The following is a 20,893-nucleotide window of genomic DNA, read 5'->3' as shown; positions in this document are numbered from 1 at the left end:
CACCATCTTTTAGCCCTCTTTTGGACACTTTCTAATAGCTTCATATCTTTCTTACATTGTGGCGTCCAAAATTGCTCACAGTGCTCAATGTGAAGCCACCCCAGTGCACAACAGAGCAGAACAATCACCTCCATCGACTGGCTGGTAATGCTTTGCCTGATGCCCCCCAGGACATGGTTGGCCCTCCTGACTGCCAGGGCACTGCTGACTCATATTCAACTTGCTGTTGACCAGGACCCCCAGGTCCCTTTCCACAATGCTGCTCTCCATCTGGCCTGTGCCTTTCTTTCTCTAAGCATTTGCATGCAATGTGCCATGCTGTTTGTCTCACCACCACCTTGCAAACGCAAAACACAAGCCGAGTTCATAAAGTATGCATTTAATGTGGTCTGCCCTGAGCACATTAAACTTAAACATTTAAAGCTCTTCTTCAAGGCAACTAGCACCATGTTTATTATCATCTTAGCACCTTCTTCTTTGTGGCTGCCCATCCTCTGTACCGTACAATGACACATACTCCACGGTTGTCGCTGAATTGCAATGAATTACTGCAGTGAAATTCTTTGGAGAAAAAAGTTTTTCTTCAGTCTCTTTTTTGTTCATCTGAGATTACCATTTAATAAGGTTGAGCAGGAATCCTTTGCAGCCTGCTGGCTAATAGTAAGAGAGCTTCAGTCTCTCTGCAAGTTAAGGGACATAAAAGCATCCCCGCCTTGTCTGACATTACTTCTTTATCTGCCTTTTCCGTGCCACTGCTGTGCGCAAGGCCTGCATAATGAGGTCTTCATTATTCAGGATGTTGTATTCACTCAGCTGAACCAGACGGTCATACGCCTTCTCAGTGTATTGAATTGAATATGTTGAATAAGGGGAACAGCAGCCATAGAGATCAACTTTGCCATCTTCCATCTCTGACTCTGAGCGTTTCTGACCTAGGAGGAAGGAGCGAGAATCACTGCTGAGAGAAGGGAGTTACTCTGCTCATAAAAAAGTATACTCTTAACAGAGGAGGGAAAGAAGATTTCTCTCCAAAGAGAGAGTTCGCAATCTAAATTACTCATTTATGTTTAATTTAGAAAAACCCCACCAAATAATTCTTATTAAAATTGACAGTTCAGTCCCCGGATAAGGTGAATATCAGCTGCTTCACATGAGGGGAAAGAAAATGGTGATTATTACTCTTACACATGTCTACCCAAGACTTACATGGGTACATCAAAGTTATCTGCAAACTAATTACTTGCAAGCTAAATAGCTTAGGGACTGAAACAGCATAGCCCTGGCATTGAATCTGACATGGTAAAAAAAGTAACTTTTAGCAGCAGAGAGGTTTGATGTACTGAAAAGAGCCAACAGTGAAGTTCAAGAGTTGGAATATTAAATACATTCCTTTTAATAGACTGTCCATGTTTTTTAATATGTTTGATTACTTACCTGGTGCTTTGTATTTTTGGAAAGTATCATTAATTAGTGGGAAAAATAACAGTATTGGTGCTCCTGGAGTCTCAGCACCATCAAAGAGGTAACACTCCTTCAGCTTTTTCCTGTCTTCTTCACTCAAGTCCACCCTGGGAAAAAGGATTCCCTGCTCAGAGCAGTACTTGCAGGTCTGGTCCAAAGGCTGAATGAAGGAATAAAGCAGTATTAAGACTTACAATAGGATTACAGGGCTTGGAGTACAGCAACAAAGCAGACACTTTCCAAACTTGTGTGAAAGCTCTGAAACCCCTATTGGAAAGCACTGTGTAACTGGAGAGAAGGCTTTTGATTTTTCTGAGTCTTAGCACAATACAGTTGTATCATACAAGAAAAAAGAGAATATATACAGCCTATAAATGATATATCACACTGCAGCATTAGGCTAAAAATGTTGGTGGTTAAGACTTTTAGTAAGAGCAATATAGAAAGCACCTAAGTGTTAAAAAATTTTAGGTATACACATGTTGAAGAAGAAATAAGGACTGCTTCAATTACTCTCACCTGTATCTGGGATCCTGCACTATAATTTAAATGCAGGATGACGTCCACCTTTCTCTCTGGTTTTAAAAGTGGCATTATGCTTGTATTGATGAAAAATCCAGTATCCACCAGAGACAGGAATTCATCTGATTGTGTCAGCTGGTTGGGAAATGTGTCTAACACAGTATCTAAAAGGAAAGATTTTTCTTGCTGTAAGTGCAATAGTGAAAAACTAGTTAGCCTGTTTTCTACCCTTACACCATGGCCACAGAGCCCTAACTTGTTACCATCTTTGGGGAAGGGAGATTTGCCAGATCCCTTCTCTTCTGCCCTCTCAGCTCCAGTCACATGCAGTTCTGGACAGTAGCAACATTCATGAAGGAGGTTTATTATGCTTCTCCACTGAGTGCATCTTTGAACAGAGGAAAGGAGACCCACTAGCAGGACCTGGTGGCCCAGCCTGAGGAGGTGTGCCACCAGTAAACCATTGGCATGTAGCTCAACACTACACCATATTAAGTCCTGAAACATGGCCAATCACAGATTGGTCTAATAGTGATTCTGCCCAAATCTGCCCTCTAATCTTAATATCAAATTTGATGTTTTCTTTTATTCACTTTGTTTATTCTCTCTCTAGGCACACAGGTCTACATTTACCTTTCCATCTGCAGAAGTGCGTGTTGTCCAGGTAGTCATTATGGATATGGAAACCCTTTAGGAAGTTGTGCTCCTGGGAAATGCAGAGGCGGTCAGTGAGAGCACTACGAAGAGTGTTGCCGAGGGGGCCCGGAGGGGTGAACAGACGAGTCTGCAGCTCGTGCGGCTTCAGTGGTAGGAGAGGTTCCTCCTCTGCACAGGAAAAAGCTGTTAAGTTCTATCTGCCTAGAGCAAAGTCATGACTCAAGAAGTCAGGGTAAGTAATAAAACCTAGTGCTTTCTCTATTTAAAAGACCTAGGATGAAAAGAATAACAAGCACAAATGACCAAATGAAAAAGAAAATAAAAAGCTACTCTTACTACTCAAATAACTTCCTTACACAATCCAGACTTGGATAAAAAACAAGATCTGGTATCAGGCAGCAATGAAAATCTGCTCCAGACATACACACATTCGTGGAACAGAATGAATTCAGGCTTTGGAAAAGGACAACTGATGTCCTTCTTTGTACTACCACAGCTCCTACTCGAAGCAGTCAAAATCATTTTGCTTTATTAATAATTAACAGACTAATCTTATTATTTCTGAACATTTTAATAATCTACCAACATAAGTGTTGAGCCCCATCTCCAGATCACAGGGCTGGAGATTTTTAAATTTTTCAATTGTGCTTTGCAGTATGAGACATCTAACATCAAGTCCATCTAGCAATAAATACACAGTAAGGAAAAAGTATGATCATTTACCTATATTGTCAATTTGGTCCCGGGTCCACCTGTGCCAGAAGTCTTCTGACGAATGGGACAAATTCCAGATATACAACACATTGAATGAAAACAAACTACTCCACATGCCTGTAAAAGGAAAGAGCTTTCTAATTCAAACATTCACATACCACGAATCTCAAAACTGTTATAGTGAATCTCAAAACTGTTACCATGAGATGAAATTTGTGAAGTTTATGCTTTTCCATAGTTTATTTTAAAAGGATGAGGTGTAATTTTTATTTGGCTGCTGATTGTTAAACCTTTTTTTTGATATCCAGATTTTGTTTTATGGTACTTAGGGCTGGAGATCTTTTTGAAATAATATATTTAAAGTTTTTAGGAAAAAAATCCAAGTATCATGAGGCTTTTATAAAAAAAAATAGATGAAAGGTTGCAATCTGAGAGATTTGATGAGAAATTATATTGATAAGGGCTAATGATCTTGTAGCCTCTAAGTTTGTAGGATTCTCTTTTTGAGAATAAGCCTGTTAACACATCGAGGCATCAGTTTTGACTGTGTATTTTTGAGCTTGAGAAGCAATTTCTTTGGTTACCCCTTAGGGTACAAGTTCTTGCTGTTTTTTGACTCAGCAAGTGCAAATGTATGCACACGCAGTACAGACTGAGGCTAAAATAGTACAGTACATACTCCTTCCTGCTAAGTGAAATGGCCAGTCAAAGAGAAGTTTGCATCTCAAATCAGTCACAAGCTGACAGCTTCTCTCTTTGACTGGAAAACACATATCCACACTCCACTTAAGTCGACAGCAGAAATGTTTTGAGTATGGCTGTGCCGTTTTCCCTCCAGTCTTGCCTGGGCAGTGTGGAAACTAGAGGCAGTGACATGCGGCCAAAAGACTCTCTGGACCAGAGGGGGCCTGGTATGCCCAAACACATCCCAATGCAGTGGAGAATCAACATGAAGGCTATGGAAAATGTCTATAGGGAGCATATGAAATACTGACTTATTGTTAGACTGGAAACAATACTTCATTATTATTCAAAACTTACTTTAAAAATGTAAATAACTATTTGACTGTCATTTTGAATTTTCTTTTTTACTGTAAACTGAATCCATTACAGTAAATATTAATTCAGCAATGAGATATTTATCCTCTCTGGTAAAACTGCCCTGTTATTCATGCACCAATATTTTATTAGTGCTTAGTTTATATAGCTCAAAAATAAAAAACAAAACCCCCCCAACAAAACAAACAATAAAATCATTTGATGTTTTTGATAGCTTACCTTCCAAGAAGCAGATCCTGGATTCAGGGACCTTCTTCATCAATCGTCCCATGAAGAACTCACTTCCAAAATCCTCAGTGCGAACAAAAACTCCATATTTTTGCAATCCCACCTCATATGGGGTGAACTCCACCCATTCTGTGAAAAAAGAACACAAAGAAGGGAGCAATGCTCTACTACAGCCCTCAAAATAATTTTTGTAGTTAATTCTAATATTTCAGATCTATAGCAATGAGTTGTAAGCAAGGTACAAATGAAAACTCACGAACCTGAAAAGGCTTTGGAATGTTTTTGAGTCTGTTGCACAGGCAGTCACATTTTACCTGACCACAAGGACATTATATGAACACGCATCAGCCAAGGTTCTGGTCTTTAAATGAGGGGGGAGGGTTTAGGCTATCTAAAAAGACAGTCTCAGGATTTATCACCTTAAATACAAAGACAAATGACTCTCAGAAGTGTCTTAATTACCTTTGAAATCCAGAGTGCTATAGTTGTTCTTGACATTGACTGCAGTATAGATTGGAAGTGGGTTCTGACCATGATCAATGGCCCGTTGCTGATCAGAGAGTCTATGGTTGTCTTTCTGTGATTCCAGAAATATGGTTAAACCGAGACAAAAATTAGCATGGGAACATTTTCTCTGCATCTAAGCTTGTAGGGCAGAAAAATTTGTGCCTCTAATGTATAATACGTGCTGGGCTTATATTCTGAAATGTTCCATATTTTTCAAAATTCCCATAAGCATCTGAAATATCTGCAGACATGCAATTTGATGACAGATTATTTGATGATTCATTAAGATGAAAGTGAAGGGAAATAATGAAGAGCAGAAAGCAATACTTTTGGTATAAAACATCTTAATTCATTATGCTGCAAGTTTATGTAAGACCTCTCACATCTTTCAAAAGTCTGCAGGTCTGTTTTTTAACACCTTTCATGGGTGTGCATAAAGTCTGCGGTTTTGTTATTTCTAAATAACTAATTTGCAGAATACGAAAAAAAATTAAATTATAATATTTTTTTCAGAATGTTAGTCTTGGAGTTTTCTCAGAAAAACACATCCAAAATCTCACAAGCAAGAATGTTGATTTCCACCGTGGGTGAGTATATAAAAGGCTGGCACCAAATGTTTTGGAAATGGCCATGCATTTGTATACACACAGTCTCGTAACGAACTACTGCTCTCAGAGGAAACAGAAAAATATCTTCTCCAGAAACAAATTTTCCAAAAATTGTAAGCCCTGTAAATGCTGCTTTATGACATACTGTACCCCATCATGCAACAAAGACTCCAGGACAAGACCCCAGAGGTCTATAAAAGTTGTTCTGCGGCCCTCTCTTTTCCGTTGGCACAGCTGCTTTTTGTAATACTTCAAATACTCCAAGGAAAGGGAATTTATTTTGCATTTTGTCATATGTTTTCGAGCCTCACTGATTTGCTTGTCGAGATCCTTTTGTGACCAGTCAGCATCTCTGTACAAGTTTGACATGGTCCTAGGAAGAGGAAATACATATTGAAGAGAGGAAAAAAGCACACCAAGGTTTGAAATAAGCAGTAGCCACATTTTATGTTTCTATTTCAAGTTCTTAATTTGAAATTAAGCTTTCCTGTCTTCAGTTCCCTAAGAAACTGTCATGTTCCCTTTGAAGTTACAGTCATCATCCCTGTCAGAACAGCTTGAGTGATTTTCCATAAACTGTTCTTAGAAGAAGGCTTGTTTTTATATTTTTGCAAACTATGTGACTTTCCCCCACGATAAGACTTTAATCTGCCAATTTTGGAAGAAGATCAGAAAAGTAGGACTGGTGAGAAGATATTATAGATAGACTCCTGTACATCAGCCCCAGCCTACTTCAGCACATCGGAGTCATGAGGAAGACTCTGGCCAAGAGCTGCCCAGTCCTACTTACCATGTAGTACCAGACAAGCCAGTCAGGTACGTGGCACAGTCCAAGACACCGAGTTTCTTGAGTCCCCGCAGGCTGCCATACAGTGCTGTTAAGGACCTCATCCCTCCTCCTGTAGTCATGATGGCCACCACTGGGGTCTGTGCAACACATGGACAGAAAGGGCTAGTACAGTGATCTGCAGCTGACTGGGGCTCTCAGCAGAGACCTCATGATACATAAAGCCTGACACCACCACACATGCCCAGACACAGATTTCCTTCTAAATGATTTCTACTGAAATATAGGCTACCATTCATTTCATAAAGGAGAACAGGAATAAAAGCAATGACAATTTTTGCTGAGGTATCTGACACTTGTCTCCAATGTGTTCAACATAGATGTTTGGTAAAAAACAAACAAAAATGCATTAATTCTAACCAAAAAAGAGACAGTGAGGGAAAAAAAAAAAAGCAGTTGAAAAGGCAGGAATTAAAAAGAAATCTCACAGGTTGAAGAGAGGAGAAGGATTATCAAAAAGAAAGACAGTCATAGGGTAGTGATGTGGAAGAGGCCATTTCTATATAAGGAATATCTAGCCAGGCTTGCAATGAAGGGGTAGAAGGAGAAGGGTTAAAATCAGGATAGCAATAGCAAGGGGCACAAACAGCAGGATGATTTCAGAGGTATGGCATTATTGAAGGTGTACATAAGTTTTAAGATGAGGAAAGACCAGGAAAAAAATTAGCTGGGAAGAAAGAGAGGTCATATTATGCCATTATGCCCTCTCTGCTAAGCACTCATCAGAGGTTTTGAATATTTGCATGACAGACCTCATGGTTCAGCAGATCCTGTTGCAGCTGCAGGACTTTCTTCAGAGCAGGAGCAACGTAATTCCACCTTTTGCATAGAAAGTCTTGTTCCTGCATGCAGAGATCAAACCCTAAACGCACATCAAGGTGGTCTGGGCTGGAGCAGAGATCAGAAAAAAGGAATATTCTGTTCTACTATTGGTAGACAAGCTCAGAGTTTCCAGTACAATAAAATAAATCAGATCCACAAAGCACCACATTTGCAGGAGAACCCTTTTCTAAATTCCAAAGCAGGTATAAAATGCAGCATGAAAGAATCACAGAAAAAGGGACTACTAAATTTCTCAGCAGCTATCAAAAGAAAACCTAAGGAAAGACATTTCTGCAGCTAATTTCTGAGACATCTGCTGTCTGTATTATCTCATATTTTAGCCTGTACTGAGAGCTGCTAGTAAAAACTTCTGATATTTGTCTTGAATTTGGCAGAAAAGTTTACATACTTCATGATCAACAGTGCTAGGTGATCAGCCATGCTCTTGCACAGTGTAGAAATGGTGAAAGACTATGCTGAGCATAACACTGGGTAGCATGATTGGCTTGTAATATTATTTTTTCTATTTTATGCATCTTTTTCATTATTCATGTCTCAGTATGGGTTATCTGCATGTATTACATTACATTACATATAGTTGCTTTCAGCTTATGTGAACATCACATCATTTGATCACATAACCTATTGTCCTACTGTGAGTTCCTCCTCCTCATTAGTAAAGAGCCAAGGGTGAGATGAGTTCAGCAAAGTACAAGTTAATCTCCAAGAGTGGCCAAGTCTCTTACCAGTCTTCTGCCTTCGCATATAAATCAAATCCTTTATCCTGGAAAGCAAGAATGTGAACAATGTGAGTGTTACAACCTGCTTTAGCACTTCACCTCTGCAGCCTCAGGAGGAATTTTAGCTTGTGCCATTCTAGCAATGCATAATTGAATAATCCAGCAGTGTATGTGAATTGACTGTAGTGTTTTACCAAAAGGGAGGCTGTTAAGTAATTCCTAATGTTTTCTAGTAAATGTAACATCTGAGGATAACTGCTGCTTACAGAGTAATGATAATACACACCTTACCCATTTTTACTAACAGTACCTCTCTTAGGCAGACAGTCAGGCTGCAGCCACAACACCATTCTACACAGCAGCATTTGCTTCTCCCTTTCTGTGGCTTGTACCCCAGAACAGCCGTGGTCCTTTCATTCTATACGGATTTTTTTTAACCATGAGTCTAAAAGTGGTTTTGCAAAGCATGGTCAGAATCAGCAGGAGACTGAAGCTACCTCAGACAGTTCAGGTGCCCCATGGGTGTGTTTTTCTCAAAACAGAGCCTCAAAATTTAGCGTGAAGTAAGATCAGGGTGTAGTAACAAGATGCCCCATATTCCCACATCCATTCAAATAGAACGAGGCACAAGCTGAACGAATTGCCAAAAGATCTACCACTGTTTGGTTGTGTCATTTTTGTCTGCAGGCTTTCATTGTCAGAATCAGCCCCCTGGTAATCATTAGGGGGCTGCAGACTTTCACATCCAGGTTTCTCAGCCTCTCCTACACAAAAGCAGGCACTCACCTCTGCTAAGATCATGTTTTCTCCACTTGGAATGGAATGAAGTTCCACGTTTGGAGAGCCTGTATCATAAACACGTGAGCACTGACAAAATACAAATACATTGAAGTTTATATTGTAAGGAATGTTACTATCTGTCCACAATGCCAATTAATGTTACTATATATGGCTCTTGATATTTTACATGCCATTATTATGTTTTATAAAGCTCAGTTGTAACATACTAAGGAGGGAGGTCGTTTCTTCCCTGGTAGTGTAACATCCAGCGTTGGCTGCTTGTATCTTGCATAGTGGAATTTGGCAGGAGAGGAGGAGCTGAAGACCAGATCAGATCCCAGCATAATGTCTTGGGTGCCCTCGTAAGAGCCTTGCACTCTAAAGGAGAATCGTTTCTCTAAGGAAGCAACATAAAAGCAGACACAGAGTAGTTTTATCATCAAAATTGGTAACAAAGATTCATGCAGAGACTATCACAAGGCTGTTATCATATTTTGGATTTATTGGGGTTTTTTTCATTCTTACATTAATCCAACTGTCTTCACAATATTAGCACATCAGCTAAAAATAGCTGCTGGAGAAATAACCTTACTTGATAAAGACTTTTTCTCCTTTTTCTTCTTCTTCTCAACCACCTGAACTTCTAAGCAGCAGATTTTACGAGACTGTAAGAGATATGAACAATAAAATACCTTATGACAGAGAATTTTCCAGTCTGACATTCTGTTTCCTAATCTAAATGGGATACAACCAGGACAAGGTAGGGGTGCAGGGTGGATGAATATGGCTTACAGAAGGGAGAAGATAAGGGCAAAATGAAAAACAGCACTCTGAGGATCCCAACAGAGATTCAGAAGACTGATCTAGACAGAAATAATGAGGAAGCAAAGCTAATAAATGAGCAAATGTCATGGTTGGAAAGTCCTTGTGTAAGAACCACAGTTATGAAGGCAGGAAATGACGTGTGCCATCGCTTTGGCAATATGGGAATTTCAGGAAGAATTCTTCTAAGGAAGAATTCACTGCTGCACTGATGTCTCAGATCTAAACCACTTCCATGTGCCGCCCTTGCAACAGCAACGGGATGTTGGCATGGGGATCTCCCTGCTATTCCAGCCTCAGCCTCTCCAGCAGTGCCTTCCACAAGGATGTGTTGTGATGAAGTGGGAAATGGCAGTGTTTCGGTGCTGGGTTTGCTCAGTCAACGGGTATGTTGTACTATGACTGTGAGTCAAGTGAAACAAGTGTGGCAACAGGACAAGAAAGATTATGAAATACAACACTCACCACTAGTACTCCATTAGTAATGATGGTTTCAGGAGGACCTGAACTAGGAAACAGAAAAATACATTTATAATAACTCACTAAAATTGCAGTATAGTTCATGAGCCACACCCTTCTCCTGATCTTCCTCTTGTTTATTTTTAGCTGCACATTGGATTTGAAAGAAAAGTCCCAGGAGAGTCATGGTACAAATTTTCTCACTCTACTCTGTCAAGGCACAATTGTCATCCTACTGGCTCATCCAGTCCTGGAGTCAAGCAAAAAAAAAACAAAACCCCAAAGGTTCTGCAAGGCCAAACCATGTAGGGATTTTATACAAAGCCCAAGCTGAGTCCATGGATGGTTTCATGGAATCCATTTTTTTAAAAAATTACAGTTTGTGGGAGGATGGGACAGTAAAAGCTATAAATCAGAAATCCAGTGCATTATTCCATGTTGTGCTTCAAGGGAGGTGAACCCTCACGCTGATCTCAAACACAAATGCATAACAAATCAGCAATATTTTGGTCTTAAATAATATTCACTGCACTAGACAAAGAAAAGGTATTAGGATGCTTTTCCTGTCTCCCTGAAGTTCATGGGAGGTCATCCTGGCATGCACTGATTTGTTACACAGCTCATAACACAGATTCCTTTGGAAACCATGTTCATCAACAGCATCATCAAGGAATGATGCACTGCAGACAATTAGACTAGATTATTTCATGCCTCTAAATTGTTGATTCTTTTTGCTACGGGTTATGTTGCATTTCAGGTTTACTCACATATTATCCAAGGCAAATCCCACCTCTAACTCCTCTTGTCTCTGGAAAATGAAGAAAGAAAAATGTTTTTGGCACTAGTTTACTGGAAGTCTTCATAATGCAAGTTCTCATTCTCATTGTATAGGTATGCATGCATTATATGTGACTGGTAGAGCATTTAAAATAGAAGCACCTACCACTTCACATCTGTGTGTCTTGAGCCTCAAGATTCTTTATTGATAGGAAGTTTGTGGATGGCTGTGATAGCTGTTTTTAACAAAGAAAATGTTTGGCTTGCCTGCTTCTGTGGAGCACAAGGGACAGACCTAGGCAGAGATGCTGTCTCTGAGAGAAAAAGGGGATCGGCCGAAGGGACCGATCAGTCTGGGGAAGAGAAATGGTGACATGCAAAGCAGCTATGGAAGAGGAAAATCACTTTGTTTGGCAACATGTTGAGGGCTTTGGGTCAGAGGTAAATCTGACATTAAGGCCTGAACTGTGGAGTGGTAGAAAAGAGTATGATCCCTAGGGGGAAGAAAGTACAGGCAAGAGGAAAACGAAAGTGAAGGCAAAGAGATGATGAACAGTGAAGTGAGATCATACTATGGGTTACTTAGTTGCTCAAATTACCCATTGAATTAAAGACAACAAAAAGTTAATAATACAGGAAAAAAAAATTTACAAAGGCTTGAAGTGTATGAGCTCTTACTGCTGTAGCTGTGTGAATACTATAACAAAAGGCTTGAATATGGCGCCTGTAACCACTTAAATAGTAATTAGGTGGGTTACAGCTAGCCAGAATTTTAACTTTACCAAGGGTTAGTGGAAGTCCACACACTACCCCTCTGGTATTTTGCAAAGAAAGAAATTCTCAAATAAGGTATTTAAAGACAATGAACTACCGGGTGGAGTTCGGGTGCACGTAGATAAGGTAATTCCTCAACTGAATGGTGCATGACACGCACAAGAGACTAGGAGAAAACTGGAAAAGGAGAATGATAGACAGAACATACAGGGAGGCGAGATGTACAACTTTCAGTCTCCCTGGACATTCAAAATAGGATTTTTTCTTGCTGCCAAGCTGAGAGGCATGGCTTAGAAACCTTATTTAAACACCCATGCCACAGTCCATAATCAGGAACTAGTCTGGTTTGACACTTAGCTCTGATCACAGAGTTATTACTTCCTAATTACTAGGTTAAGTAATATGGTATGAGAAAAGCATCAAGTACTGGCATGGACACCCTCCTCAATCCTCAGCTGGGGCAATCTTAGCAAAGTGAGAATTTTGCCAAGACACCTGAAATTCATGAGCCTCTGTAGCCAATATCAAACCCTTCAGTGTGCCTACAGATTCAAGCGTGAAGAAGTTTTCTCATGTCAGACTGAAAAGCAACTTCCTTTATGTGGCTGGGCAGCCCATATACAAAAAGAAAAAAAGAGAAATTTTACAAACAACATTCTAGACAGAAAAGCAGACAAACATTCTTGCCAAGCAATTCCATTTCTTATTTCAGACCTCACCTGTGAATCACACTTGAAGTGCATGAAGACTTCCTCTCCAAGGGAAAGTTTGGCTATATCAAAGTACACTGTGAAGAGATGGTCATCTTGAGTAATGACATCCTTATCATAGAGCGCCAGCTCCAGCACATTCTGGGAAAGGAAAGGAAGGACTTTAGAAATGTGTAAGGTTTTATTAGAAGCAGGAGGTCCTGGGGACAACTGTTTTAAGAGTTGTGAGGCATGAGAGGACATAAAAAGGACAAGAAGGGAAGGAGATGGAGAGGAGATCAACTCCATGTTGGCATCAGCCTATGAGGTGGAATGAGATGAAATCACAGACATCTCAGATGCCATATTCTACCCATGGCTGAGAGAAACAATCGTCTTTCATGTCATGGAAAAACCATCATAAGGACACGTCTTATTCTCACATCTTTCTGCATCCCTCCTTGCCTCTTTAGAAAATTTCTTACATCCCCTTTGCAGAAGGACAAAACCTGGCAGTTGCTCTCTAGGTCACAGCAATAGGGAAGTCCCAGTTCAGTACCTTGACCTGACTCTGGATCCTGAAGTAGAAGGTTTCGTTCCAGACTGGATCTTTGCAATTCTTGATGGTTTTAGTCTGAAATTTGTCATTTGAAGCGGTTGGCAGCCACACGCTCACATAGCAATCAGTCTGGCTTACTGTATGTTAAAAAACAAAAACACACCCAAAATGAGGATTTGCTCTAGAAGAAAGAACTAATTGAACCACATAAAGTTTTGTTTTCAAAGCAGGGCACTATGATACATGATGGTATATTTTTCCAACATAAACATTGAAATTCAGGTAATAGGAATGGAGGGAAAACAGAGTGACATGATTCTTCTCTGAATAAATGTGATCAGAGATATAATAAATATGTTAAAATCAAAGGGGTTTCTCCGTCTTCTATGTAATCAAGCAATCACTTGATCAATCAAGCAATCAATAATCCAGGACAAACGCAACAAGGGTTAAAGAAACAAAGTGATAGTTTCTCTTTTAGCCAAACAGAATGTTAAAAAAAACCCCAAACAAAACACTATAAAAAAGCTTCCTGATTTCTGCATAAGTCAAGATACAATCTTCTCATATATTTTAGTTGCAGGTCAGCATAACAGAAGTTACAAAATATAACAACACCTGATGGGCTTTTGTCTGGGAAAGCTGGCACATGGGGAATTGTGGTATTACTTAGCACTGAGGAAGCTTTGAGGACAAACTAAATTTGAAATAAGGCTACTCAATTTTCAGTATTTACTCCATTATCCCAACTATTTTGTCTTCTTTGTTCCATAAATATACTCCAGAGGATAACATGGGAGATCTTTCTGCATTTCTTGCTTTCAAGAGACTGCAGAGCTTTCACTGCTTCCTTTAGGGACACAGAGAAATATGTGCAATAGGCACAGTTGTGACCTTATAGAGTTACTTCTGCACAGAACAAGGGCTGATGCAAAGAAGAGCTGGAACCAGCACACCAATGAGAGGACTTTCTCTGTCCATGGAAGAAATCTAGAAAGCACTTTTTCTTGAAGCAGGACTAGCTAGTAGCCTGTGAAGGTGAATGGGACCCTATAGAGCACTACAGATACTTACAGACATCTGCCTGGTGGATATTTCTTGCTCGTATGACTCTTACAGTCAGTAAGTAACACAGAGATGATTCTATCTGCAGGAACAAAACCAAACATACAAAAAACAGGAATGAATGCTAAAGTAGGTAGCATTTAGAAAACAGAAGTGATCAAGAGAGATAAACACCCAACTCATGAACAACTTATTTGAATTTTCTATGCAGCTATGAAATGGCCAGTAGGTTTATTCCTGCTAATTTCTATATCAAGTACTAGACAGAAAGACTTCCCTACATCTATAGCATGATATGAGGATTTGTCTTATTAGAGAATTTATTTGCTTCTTATCTATAATCTAGCTGTATAAAGTGACAAAATTCAGACCCAGCTTGGGAGAAGATTTACTTTTGACATTTCCAGCGTGGAAAAGATGCCTTAGCCTTTTTGCAAGTGATAAAATTATCATAATGGTAATTACCTCCTATCCAATTATTACACATATTTGGTCTTCTGGGCTATGGGACATGATTTTCTCATATCCCTGCTCTTTTAAATGTACCATACTCCCAGAGTGAAATGCTGGCCTCTGATCCCCCAACTGATTTTAAGGTCAGAGAAAGAGATTGTTGCTTTGCTTTGCTTTTCCACCATGCTATGCACTGTGTATGTGTTTTTCATTTACAGTGTTATAACTGCCCTCTGGAGCTAAGGTCACCTCTGATTTTCTCTCGTGAGAAGTTTATCTCTAGTTATGAACCTCATAAACTCTTCACGTCTGGAGTTTCTTTGCACTGTTTTGCATAAGAAATGCAAACAGTGTTTTACACCTGATAGGAAACTCTTGTTTCTTCCCTTTGGCTTTCCTCTTTCATATTAGCCCATGTCTCTGACCTCATGACCTGCATGACTTCTTAGCCTCTCATATTGCTGCTCTGATCTCATATTGGAGTCCAAACATGAGTTCATATCTCTTCTCCTTTTACCATAAAATAAACAAATAAATAATTTCCACTCAACCTTTCATTTCTACTGTCACATACAGGAGGAAAGACACAACATGCTGGAATATAAATCAGCAGAAAAAATTTGCTCCAAAAGACCTAAAAGGCATTTATCACAACTACAGGACCATGCACAGGTAGTGACTCCACCTATACTCCTCCTATACTGCAAAATTACTATAAAAGACAACTGCCTGTCCTGAAGTGGCATTAGCATGACACTGACCTCATTAGACCCATCGAGAAAGGTGTGTGACACAGGTACTGCAGGAAAGGAGAGCAGGACTTTTGCTCTAGTTGGTCTGAGCAGAGCAATTTGGTATGTACTCTGTTAATAATGTGCTAGGCTTACCATTCGTAAAAAGTGAAGAGCATCAGTGTTCATAGCCTTTGTGGAATATATGTCCATTTGATGTCTCTCAAAATGTTTAACCTAAATGTATTAACGCATGCAACTGGGGCTAATGAATATATGTTGTTGAGATTGGGGGCAGTTAGCAAGTAAACTAATGAAAAAACAGGAAAAATCAGCCTCTAGGCAACTAAAGTATTCCCTTCTAGGAAAAATCACCAATGACACTCATGCTGTTCAGCTGCACAGCAGGTCACTGTTTGTGTAAATCAAGGATGTCAAACCACTGCCAAGAGTCCAAAGAGTAGCTGTGGATCAGACCATCAAGGGCACTTGTATTCATGTCTAAAACCTAAGGCACAGAAGTGAGGCAGGTACAGAAGGTGTTCAGTAATTACAGAGCCTATAACTGATGCTGCCAGTGGCTGGCTTTGGAGAAGGCAGTTCTTGGAAAGGCTTAACTCGGTGTCATGGTTCAGATCCCTTGCACCCACCTTCATGCTATGTGATGAGTCCAAAGTGCCAAGAAGGCAGTACAGACTGAACAAAATACTCAGGCTTGTCAATGTGCCCTGTCATGACCAGGGAGCCTTAGCTTAGACATCACAGAGCTATAAATAACAAATGGCCAAAATCCCTTCAGCATTGTGAGTTTTGCCTAAAAAATTTTAGATGTTTGATGCCTTCTTCTGAACCTATGACCCCAGACGTATAGAGATTTGCATTTTAAGGTGTATTTTCTCATCTTTGGGTTTTCCATTCAACTAATGAACAGAAAGTGTTGGCTGTTCCTTAAATTGTAAGCACAGTTGCTCAGCAAATTAACTCATCGCAAAACAGAACAAGGGGGAGTTCCTAGTTATTACTAAATGGCCTCGAACTAGAGAGAAGGACAAAAAACTTTTCTAGCATATCTAGTCCTCTGATTTCCTAGAGGAAAGATGTCACGTCTGAAGTCTCCTTGAAAACTACTAGTTTTTTGTGGAAGCCAGAGAATGGATCAAATTGAGGAAATCAGCTGTTGAAAATCCACTTCAACATTCTGCCATAGTCTTTGTGAGAATAAATGGCATAATTTCCCAGCTATTACAATCTACACTGGCAGTAATTTTGCCCTTGGGCCTTAACAAGACATATGTAGAGAAAGCCTATTCAAACTCATCCTTTAAAAGATATTAGTCTTGTTAAAACAGAAGTTGTTTCCCATGTGCCAAGGACAGGAAACCGCATTATGACTTTAACATGAAGCAAGATTATGTAAGTGGAGTGATCAAAATGATAAGCAGGACTTTGTTTCATGGAGGGAACTGGATGGGTTAGAGTAGCTAATTAGACTGTTTGGCAGATGCTGAACCCTGTTTTCACCCAGACTCCACCCAGCTGGAAAGTCCCTTTTATAGTTTCCTTTTGAAATTCTCCTTTGTGGTACCTTTGTCAGAGAAGTCCACTGTTCCCCTTCAGAATTCAGCCACATAGTTCTGTCTCCTGGCCGAGAGGTTTGAGAGATCAGGTCCTGCAACCAGAAGGGCCAATGTTATCTCTGGAAAAACCATCCTGTCTCTTAATGGTAATCCTCATTGGGAATTGAGAACTTCAGAACCCCAGTGACAGGGAGCCCATGATCAGTGCTGGCTGTAGAGCCTTGGCAGGTACAGGGGTTTCCAGCAGTGCCTGGTGCCACTGCCTATGCTGTGCTTGCCCCAGTAAGCCTGAGCAGAGGCGTAGCAGCCAGCTAAGGTCCACCCTTTGCATGACACACGGGGAGGGGAAGCAGCTCCTGGCTCCGGCTGTTAAAGGAACAGCAAACCTGTCTCCCATAAACACACCCTGCCATTAATCTTTCACCTTGAAGTACACCTCCATGTTATTTAATACTTATTCTAAGGTTGCATATATTACATATCCAAAATTAAGAAAACCCCTAAATTTTCAAAATGCTCCCTTTGTAAATAAGTTCTTATTCCCCAAGGAGTTTTCACTTCCTTCCTATGGTTTACTATAATTTTTAAATTTTCAATATTGAGATCTTGAAGCACTGACTTTCTTCATCCTATGCAGAATTATTATAGTCAATGGTATCCCAAGAAAGTAGTATCATCTTTGCAGTGTAACCAGTTGAGATCCCAGATACCTTGCTTTGCTCTGTACCTTTCTTACCTGAGACAAAAGGCCATCTTGTTCCATTGTGGTTGCAGTCACATACAAGTCCTGTGTTATCTGCAGCAATGCAATTTCACATCTCTCAGCTTCCACAAACACCAGTAGTTCAAATGTCTCATATGCAGGTGAGCAACTATTTTATAAACTGACTCAGAGCCCCACCTCTGACTGGTTTCTTAAAGCCAGTTAAACCCTCCCATTTTCTTATGGTAGGAAGATGAATCCTGTGGTCAAATAAGTAGGAAAAAATACTTTTGCCTATATAGCGTGTGGAAGTATGGTATTTGAGTCACTTTGCTCCATACTGGTCAATGGCAGGTTTATAACTAATGGTAAAAGAAGGATGCCCTTTTATCTGAGCACTGAACTTTCAAGTGAGCAAGACCTCAAAGTCTACAGAAGTACATACTCTATAATAAGATACAGCAAAGTACATAAATTGAATTTAGGTTGTCTGTGACAGTAAGCAGATAGAATAAAACATCTAATGAAAAAAAAGAGACACAACACTATTGCTCTGAGCCTAAACAGGTTACTGCAAAAACCAGTTTAAGACTTTCTGAACCATATGCCCCTACAACCCCAGGTCTAGGCATGCAGGACAGATACACTTGCATGGTGGTTTATATCTACTCAACCTAGGTTCAGCAGGGCTGGGTCTATCCTAAAGTCACTGTATTCCTTCCCTCTTCTTTCTTATGGCATGTTATTATTACTTACATGCTTAGATGTAGAGTCCTGAAGCAATTACTTTCCTCAGCTTAGCTTCACCCCCATGAATATTTCTGCATCACTTTCCAGCTCAGACTGACTCCAGCTGCAAACTAGCTACATTTAAGTGCCCACATCTGACCCAATGAAATCTGCCAGCCAGAGGCAAAACTCAGCACTGACCCTGTGCTGCCTTCCTAAAAGTCCTCATCACACCTGTGAAACCACTGCCAGAACAGTACACCTGCCCCTGTGAGCACCCAGCTGACTCCTATGCCACCAAAACTGGCGTGACTCCCAACTCACCAGAAGAAGATTAAAAAAGACAGCCAAATACTGTTGCATCTACAACAGGTCAAAACAGGACAAAATCTCTGAGGGAGGAGCTTCCTTTGTTTCCCTGCTCCCCCAGTACATCGTCTATGAGCAAAAAGTGCTCATTCTCTGAGTATTCTTCAGCTTACTGGTTAAATGCTGCCACCAGCCAGTTCCCCTTTGCATATTCCCCTACAAAATAACATCAACAGTCATCGCAGTCAACTTGGTAGCATAAATTTTTGACATAGGCTATGGTATTTCATAACACCACAGAGGGTTGTGTCTACATATATGGCATGTTTCATTTGTGTGCCAGTTGCAATGATGTAGCTTGATGAAATGCATTTTTCATTAGGTCACAGAAAACCCTTGGCAACATCAGCATCTTTCAGTCATAGTTAAAGATGGTGCTTTATAATGACACTTCCTTGGAGGGCAAAGCTATAAACCAAACTGTCCTCCAGGACTGGGAGTCTGAGGCTGTAACTCCCACAGTGCCAGGGGTCAAAAAGCTCTCATTTTCATGAATAGTGTTTGCAATCCACATTAGAGACAGCCCCTACAGGAGGGAGGGACCATGGCTCACTGTGTACCCCTGCAAACTGTCTCTGATACATTCCTTTATCCACAATGCTCACAGTAAATATTTTGTGTGCTCTTTGCAGAGATAACAACAGTTTTGTTTTCCAGGAACAAGGAACATACTGTGAACCTGGAGCACATTATTGAAATGTCTGAATATGTGGAGCAAGGCAGAATTTTCATTTTGCAAACAAGCCTTTATTGTCTGGTACTGTATACACAAAGTATTTTCATGTAAATAACATTTAGTCTGAACTGGAGGTGGCATGAGTTTATGGCTAAAAACTGTGTTTATATTTTCACAACAGGATTTTCAAGTAAAAATGGAGGCAATTCCCAGAGTTATATGCAGAACACATAGCATCCTATTTCTGATTATGACTAGTGAAACTACCATAGAACAAAAAAGATACCAGCAGAAGTTCAGAGTCATTCAAAACCTAAAGTTTTGAACGTTAATATTTATCCTGTGATCTTTAGGCTTGTAACATTAGGCTAAAGTTGCACAAAAACATAAGGTTCGGTTTGACATCATGAATGACAAAAGTGTTGGCAAAAGTCATTGTGAACCAATTTGTAAGATAATTTTTCATTGCTTCTTGCCAAAACAAAAATCCTCAGAGAGTCATTTTGAAACAAGCCAAATATATTATTTGGCTGTAAATGAAACCTGTTATTTTCAGGTTGGGTTCCCTGGGCTGACGAGGTAGGCAGTCTATTAAAAAGAACTTATGTTTCAAAACAAAGATGTTTTGTAAAATATCAGCATGAAATGTTTCAACTTACCTAAGCATTTTACCTGGTTTATTTTAGCCACAGATTATAACATCTAGTTGATAGATTTTTTTTTTTTACTGAAGAGACTCTTTGTTCAAAATTTTTGCAGTTGTTGCTAGGACAACAAAGTGTATTTTTAATTTTACTTGCTCCTGGAATGCGAAAGTTATTATGGATTTATAGTTTTTACACTCTCAGCACAGTTCAGAACAGTTCAAAAAAGATACTTTCCATAAAAGGAAAGAGGAAGAAAGTTTAAAAATGCAAAACTACAACAAATATTATTTATGATCTTGTGCTAGATCCCATGGATGGTTTGTGCAGATTAAGATGGTCTTAGTTGCTGCAGACTACTGATTCACTCCCACACAGTTTGTACAGGCAGAATTGAACAAATAAGTAGTCTTGTTGATAGGCATATGTCCGAAACTGTTTGCATTGAGTAAGACAACAGAGTTTTCATTATCTATTGGAAGTAAAATATTTTCAAGCACCTTTTCTTTTTAATTTAAGAAGGGTATTTTAATATGAGATGTAATTCAACTGGGAAAAAAAATTAAGGGTGTTTTATTTTGAAAACTTTGAAATAAAATGTTGAGATTTTATATACTGTCTCGGTACAAAACAAAACTGACATAAATTCACAGGAAATTTTGATGTGCCCAAATTACACCCTTTGCTGTAAAAAAAATTGTATGAAAAGTGTTATGCCACTTCCTCCTAAGTTGCTCCTTCCCATCACATATGATTCATTCACAGCCCAAGAGAGCCCAGGATGTGGATGCAATTCATAGGGCTGTCTGTGTTCACACATTCGTCCCTCCTTCCTCCTTCCAACCTCTGTGGTTGCTCTTTGGGATGCTCGCAAAACAGAGTTGACCCAGGGATCCAACGCTAGCTTCCAGTTGTGTCTCA

The 20,893-nt window shown here is 39.8% G+C and overlaps 1 protein-coding gene across 1 annotated transcript; it reads right to left on the bottom strand.

The window, feature by feature from the left end:
- Nucleotides 1–428: 428 nt before the first annotated feature.
- Nucleotides 429–17,117, bottom strand: LOC127472919 (cytosolic phospholipase A2 epsilon-like). Its single transcript, XM_051791850.1, has 20 exons — nt 16,860–17,117; nt 14,100–14,172; nt 13,026–13,162; nt 12,497–12,628; nt 10,994–11,034; nt 10,233–10,275; nt 9,538–9,610; nt 9,173–9,342; nt 8,952–9,032; nt 8,172–8,209; nt 7,356–7,491; nt 6,547–6,683; nt 5,907–6,129; nt 5,104–5,218; nt 4,633–4,770; nt 3,364–3,471; nt 2,617–2,808; nt 1,981–2,147; nt 1,435–1,621; nt 429–932 (listed from the first exon to the last, which is right to left on the bottom strand). The coding sequence occupies exons 1-20, from the start codon at nt 16,902–16,904 to the stop codon at nt 724–726; spliced, it is 2,445 nt and encodes an 814-aa protein (XP_051647810.1). The 5' UTR covers nt 16,905–17,117; the 3' UTR covers nt 429–723.
- Nucleotides 17,118–20,893: the final 3,776 nt, after the last annotated feature.

This window comes from Manacus candei, unplaced genomic scaffold (assembly GCF_025592945.1).
Source record: "Manacus candei isolate 608988 ecotype Guabito, Panama unplaced genomic scaffold, ASM2559294v1 h1tg000033l, whole genome shotgun sequence".
NCBI classification, from domain to species: domain Eukaryota; kingdom Metazoa; phylum Chordata; class Aves; order Passeriformes; family Pipridae; genus Manacus; species Manacus candei.
This window is presented reverse-complemented; position numbering and strand designations above follow the sequence as displayed.